The sequence below is a fragment of the Myotis brandtii genome, unplaced genomic scaffold (assembly GCF_000412655.1).
Source record: "Myotis brandtii unplaced genomic scaffold, ASM41265v1 scaffold112, whole genome shotgun sequence".
Lineage (NCBI taxonomy): Eukaryota > Metazoa > Chordata > Mammalia > Chiroptera > Vespertilionidae > Myotis > Myotis brandtii.
This window is the reverse complement of record NW_005353838.1, coordinates 9,545,767-9,552,636: the sequence shown is the minus strand read 5'-3', so window position 1 is coordinate 9,552,636 and position 6,870 is coordinate 9,545,767. Positions and strand designations below refer to the sequence as shown.

The window sequence follows — 6,870 nt, the reverse complement described above, 5'->3', positions numbered from 1 at the left end:
AGGGGCGGGGCTGGCTGGGGGGAGGGGCCACAGGAGGTTGGGGGGGCGGTCATTCGGGTCATTTTGGTCATTCTGCCGTCTGGTCCCTTGGTTTTTATATATATAGATTATATTGTCCATATTCTCCTACAGTAATTCTTTTGATCCTATTCTCATCCAAAGGCAATGCTCTTATCAATGTTTTCACTCTCAGATTTAAGAATTTTTGCATTAACATCTTGACATAGAATGATGATCTCCAAACACTTGTAATCTATATTTCTTTGAAATGAAGTTGCCCTTCCATTGCTGTATCAGTCACCATTCCCCTCCCATACCTCTGTTATAGCACCTAGGACCTTGCAGTAATAAAAGACACATCAGTCTTCCTTGGTAGACCTGTAAGTCCCAGAAGGCAAAAACTAATGTGTTAATCTTCCCTAGTACTTAGCACATAGAAAACACTGAATAAATTGCCAACAAACTTGGCTGATGAAGTTTCAAACAGGTGAGGCAATGGCAAGAGAGCATCTAGCTGTTTTAAATGAATTAAAGGCTCCAGGCCTAGATATTAGATGGTATGATACTTAACAGTATGATTTTAAAGTTACTATTCACATTATGGGAAATCATGGGTTAGAGGTAACAGACAATAGCCAAATGCCCCCTCTCCAATTCTCAAAAAAAAAAAAAAAAAAAAAAAAAAGGTTCCAAAAACAATAGACCCTGAAGCGTAAACCAGAAGAGACAGGTAAATGAGAAGCTGAAGTTTAAGAGGTACAGACTTTAAACAGTGGTTGGGGTTGGGGGGTTATGAACTAACTCCAGCTACACTTGTCTCTGTTACTCTCCTAATACGCCACCTTAGGATATTTGCACACACTATTCCTCTGCATTCAATTAGATATCCGCATAACTAAACTCTCTCATCTCCTTCAAATATCTGCTCAAATGTCATGTTCTCCAGTGACTTCCTATTTGAAATTTGAACCTAACCTCCTTACTCTGCTCTACTTTTTCTTTTTTCCATAACACTTATCACCTTTTAGCAAACTTAAATAATTTACTTATCATGCTTGGTTAATTTTTTCACCCATTAAGAATGTAAGCTCCATGAACACAGAGATCTTTGCCCATTTGTTCACTGATGTAGCCCAAACACCTAGAACACAAGTAAATAAATTCTTGCTGAATGCACAAAATGGATGTGAGAAAGATTGTGAAGAAAAAATGAATAGGACTTGGTGGTATCAGTACAGTATCAAGGAAAAAGCTCTAGACTTGAGATAAAAGAACTGGACTCAAATCTAAGCTCTACCACTTACTAGCCAGCAAGTAACTATTTTCTGGCAAGTGTTTATGAACTTCAGTTACTGATTTGTGGTTAAGATCAGATGAGATAAATATGAGCAGCAGGGTGACTAAGAATTATTAATTTGGATAAATTAATTCAAAAGACAGTTTAATACTAACAGAAAAGAATGAAAAGTGGTTCAGGAGTAAAAGTTGAAGGATGTGACCATAGGATTGGTACTAATACTATGAGAAGTGAGAAAACCCAGAAAAGTAACTTCATTTGGGAATGAAAAAGGATAGACAATGAGTTAGGTTTCAATTTATACCTGTGCTGTCCAACATGGTATCACTAGCTACAGATGCCTATTTAAATTTTAATTAATTAAAATGAAATAAAAATTAAAATTTAGCTCTTCTGTCACACTAGCCATATTTCAAGTGCTTAATGGCCACATGTGTTTAGTGGCTACCATATTAGACAGCACAGATTACAGAACATTTCCATAATCACAGAGAGCTCTAGTACCTCTGATTTATAAAATTTGAATTGACAGAATGACAGAATTCAAGTGGGTGTCATTTTAATATCCCTAATGCCGATTCCTGTAAAGTTCAAACATAAAGGCAAAATCCAACCATATAATCAATCTGAGTGGAAGTTGCAAACTGAATATAACAAATTAAATAATTTATATTATTTGTTTACAAGGTCCTGGGATGCATGAACATTCCCACTTCATGGTATGAAGTCACCAACATGGCAACTATAAATAGGATTTGAAGAGTCCCAGTGACGTTGCCAGCAAGAAATTGGTCATCATTATATTCCAAACCTCTGGTGAGTAACTTCAGATATACTGACAAGGCCAAATATTACATGCAATACAAAAGTTTTCTTAGTGAGTGATAAGATGATTCCTAGAGCTCCAAATCTTACCCAAAAGGCAAAACTCCCTTGCCAAAAGTAAGTGCAGTTACCTAAAACGGAAACAGCCTTCCTTAATGAGTAAGCATATTTCAACTACAGAAAGATCCAGAATGAAATATAAAAATACTTAAAAGAATCAAAGCCAAATGTTATGTTATTTTTTTTGTTTTAGAAAGCTAAACAAAAAATGATTTTTTATATACTTAAAAAATTTAAGAAAATCTGGTCTGTAAGAATGGCTGACTTGCAACAAATTTAAAATATGTAACTGAGTAATAACTTCAGACATGATTTTAAGCTGAAATGCTATAAATTCAGAAATAATCCTATAAATTCAGAAATAACATTTGAACACTGCAAAGACTTTAAGATCACTGTTTACAAATTCAATGGATATCAATGAAGAATTTTTTTCTTATCTTTGTCATAACATTACAATAACTTAAAAAAAAAAAAAACTAAAGAAACCCAAAACCAAGGCATAAAAATGTCACATACTTAACTGACATTTACTATGATTTTTAAAAAACTAAAACTGCATTCAGAAGCAAGATCATAACGAAACCATTTATGAAGTAACATGCACTTTAAAAAAAACTGAGAGTCCAAAAGTAAACCATCACCGTCAAAACTCCGCTCAGCAACTTCAAATAATGAAAATATGTGTTCCTGGATAGAATTAGAATCAACTCATAGGAAACCAGGTGAGTTGATTTCACCAGTCAATGCTATTGTGTCCACATTCCTCAGGATTGTCATCCCTTTTCTATTTTCACCATCTCCAAACCCCCACAGCATTTAGTCACATAATTTTAAGTAGCACTTAATGCAATAACTTCCAAATATTCTCATTGCCATTATCCTGGATTAATCCTTCGTTACTTCTCACTTGTTCTGCTACAGCTGAACCCTAACTGCCCACCCTAACTTATCTCCCTATGTTCATCCTCATCCTTCTCCAATTCATTCTTAACACTGAACTGGAGTCATTTCTCTCAAACCCAAACCCAATTTGATAATGTTCCTTTCCAACTCAATTCCTTAAAGGGTTCTCCATCACCTAGTCCCGTCAGCTACTTCATTTTTCCTCATTACATTTAATACCATCTGCTAGGTCAGCGGTTCTCAACCTGTGGGTCTCGACCCCTTTGGGGGTCGAACGACCCTTTCACAGGGGTCGCCTAAGACCATCGGAAAACACATATTGAATATATAATTACATATTGTTTTTGTGATTAATCACTATGCTTTAATTATGTTCAATTTGTAACAATGAAAATACATCCTGCATATCAGATATTTACATTACAATTCATAACAGTAGCAAAATTACAGTTATGAAGTAGCAACGAAAATAATTTTATGGTTGGGGGTCACCACAACATGAGGAACTGTATTAAAGGGTCTCGGCATTAGGAACCACTGTGCTAGATAGTACTATATTACTTGTTTGTTCACTACCTCCACTTCAACTAGAACAGCGGTCACCAACCAGTGGTCCGTGGACCACTGGTGGTCCATGAGGTCTGAAAGGTTGGCGACTGCTGAACTAGAATATAAATCCATAAGGGCAGAGTTTTTGTTCACTGCTATATATTGCATGGTAAGCACTCAAGCATGCATGCATGAATGAGTGAATGAATGAATGATGACCTACAGGCCAGAGGCCTCATGACCTGCCAGAACCCTCTTCTTTTCACTTTACTCCCACTTCTGCCTATACTAAATTGCTGAGTTACCTAAATACAATATGCACTTTCATGCCCCTTTCTTTGCTATATGCTATTTATTCCCTTTGCCTGATACAAACTCCCCTCACCATTCAATCAACCTGCCACACTATCACCCATATTTTAAAACCATCTCCAGAAAGCTTCCCCTGACCTCCCATATAGAGTATATCACTTTCTTTCCTTTGTGTTACATCTGTACCTTTATCTACAGTGGCTCTACCCAACATGTACTGGAATGTGTATCTCCCCTGCTAGGTGGTGAATTCTTTCAGGCCAAGGCCTATTGCTTATCTCTTTACCTCCCATACCCAGGAAAATGCATGTCATAAAGCAACTACTCATAAATACTGCGTAAATTAACATATGCATAGCTATTCTGTAAGAGGAATGAAAACATGGAGTTTCAAGAAGTCACTCCTCCAATTCCATGACGATAACCAGTCAAGAGATAAAAAGAGTTACGAGCAATAACATCATCCAAGGTAATAAAAGTTACACAAAGAACATACATCACCAAACAATTCCAAAACAACTGACATACACTCACTTTATTAAATATACATGCTGGCTCCTTCTTTTGTCTTCCTTAAAAGAAAAACCTGGGTTCCACATGAACAATATATTAAATAGGTCACTCCCTGAGGAAGCTTTTTATGTGCCATTTAGTACAAGTTTTTGTGTTCCCTCATATTTGATTCAAACCTCAAAACAGCAGTATAGGACTAGATTTTACAACTAACCACACCTAATCCTAAATCAAAGACCAGATAGAGCAGTGGTTCTCAACCTTGGCTGCACATTAGAATCACCTGGGAATCTTTTGAAAATCCTGATTTCTGGGCCTCATTCCGGAGGCCAAGGTTGAGAACCACTGAGATAGAGTTCTCTACCCTTTGTAATTCATCTACGCCATCAATGGTTTACAGCTGTGCCTTCAAACCACAGTGTAGCCACACAGGGGACCCCAGACCAATCATCTTCAGCCATGGAAGCCTTATTCACTATCCCAATGTGACTTACAAGAAGACTTACTATTTTTCTCCAAATACTGTAGACCAAGGCCCTTAAATCCAACCATAGGAATACACTGACCTGCCTACTTAGTTCTAAGAGTGTGAACCTGCATGTAAATATATAATCACACAGAGTTGTATGTGAATGAATAGACATAAATGTACATAAAGCCATTTGGAAAACTTAAGTTTTAAACCCACTGATAGCTAATATAATATCAAGTGAAGCCAGAGGCCAAGATATGATTCTTGATTCCTCCATCCCCCACCATTCAGTAACCAAGTTATGGAAAACTTACCTCCTATTATTTTTTTCAAATAGTATTTCTCATTAGGATAAAAGTCTTTTACTAGTAATTGGTCTCCCTGTCTTTGGACTGAATGAAAATTGTATCTACCATTTGTTGAGGGGTTATGTAACCAGCATTGCATTAAGCACTTGATTACTGAACCCTACATTTTTCTGTTCTCACCGCAACACTGCCAAGCAGGTATTATGGTCTTCATTTTCACAGATGGGGGAACAGAAGCTCTGAGAAGTTAAGTGACTTGCTTAAGTCATGCAGCTGGAAGTGTAGTGGAAATTCAAACTCAGGTCTATGTTCCCATATCCTTAACCTTCTTCAATTCAGTCCCCAATGTTACCTTTCCAAAAGGCAAATGTAATGTTTCATCTCATAAAGTGGCGCAAACAAGACCCAGTCTCTCCAGCCCTCATCCCCTGTCATTCTCACCCCTTTCTGTCACACTTCACCCCCAGCAGTTCCCTAACCTGCCTCACTGCTTTATCGGTGAACGCACTTTTTCTGCCAAGAACACTTTTCTCCGTTGGCAGGTTAATTCCAACACAAATTTCAAGATTTACTCAGACGATCCTTATTCTGGAAAGCCTTTGCCCTAACAAATACATATCCAAAACTGGGTTAAGTGATCATTTGCTATGATTATCAGCTAGTGTCTTATCAGACTGTATTATACAACTTTATCTTACAAGGCTATTAGTTCCTTAAAAGTAAACACTGCATTTTTAAATCTCTGTATTCCTAGTACAATGGGTATGTACTAAGGAAGGACTCAATAAATGTTGAATCAATAAATTCGCCAACAGCAGTACAGCTTAAGAACTTGACCCTAAAGTTAACTTGATGTGCTTTCAAATTCTAACCTGCCACACGGCATACCTGTCAAGCCTGCCGCAGCCTTGAAAATCTTTTTAATAAAACGGTAGATAACTACACCTATCTCATTGTCTGGAGACAGGAGTAAAAGAAATAATACATTTAGCACAATATCTGGCACAATGAAAGCACGCAATCATTAGCAACATTTTTTCCCCCCACTCTCAAAGTTTATCCACGCTGACAAAGTCGCACCTCAGAAAATACCTTCCCCTCGCAGCTTTCATCAGAGCTTTAGGATTTCTCCAAAAAAGTAGGAAGTTAAGATCTTTCCGCTTCAGTAACGACCATCACTCCCTAAAATCACTATCGAGTATCTGAAGTTCATTACTTCTTACCCACCCCTGGGTGTCTTCCCCCAAAGCAGGAGACCCTGCCCCTAAGCAGAAACCAGGCAGTGCCTTCTTCCAAGAACCAGCTCCCCTGCGCCAGTGAGGGGAGCTTCACCATCTAGCACCAACTTAAACATCCTCGAAGGTTCAACATAGAGCCTCTTCTATCCATCCCAAGATCCGGGCCCCGAAAGTATTAGTTCAAGATAGAGAATGAACCCCTGGCAGGAGGAAGCCAAGGCAAGAGCCCTCTCCAAAGCTTCCCCAGTAAGACTCCTTCGGGTCTGTGACTCTCACTGCGCTCGCCCCCGCCTAGCAGCCCTGCGTCTGGTCCACTCTCTCAAAGGCGAGGTGTCAGGACTTCCCGGCACCGGATGCCTTCGCCCACCGGTTCCTGCACTTCCACATCGC

The 6,870-nt window shown here is 38.5% G+C and overlaps 1 protein-coding gene across 1 annotated transcript in view; it reads right to left on the bottom strand.

Moving 5' to 3' along the window:
- AGPS (alkylglycerone phosphate synthase) overlaps positions 1-6,354 on the bottom strand; it is a 123,780-nt gene extending 117,426 nt beyond the window's left edge. The window contains exon 1 of the mRNA XM_014546238.1: positions 6,335-6,354. Coding sequence (XP_014401724.1) covers positions 6,335-6,354 — 20 coding nt within the window. The remainder of the gene's footprint in view (positions 1-6,334) is intronic.
- Positions 6,355-6,870: the final 516 nt, after the last annotated feature.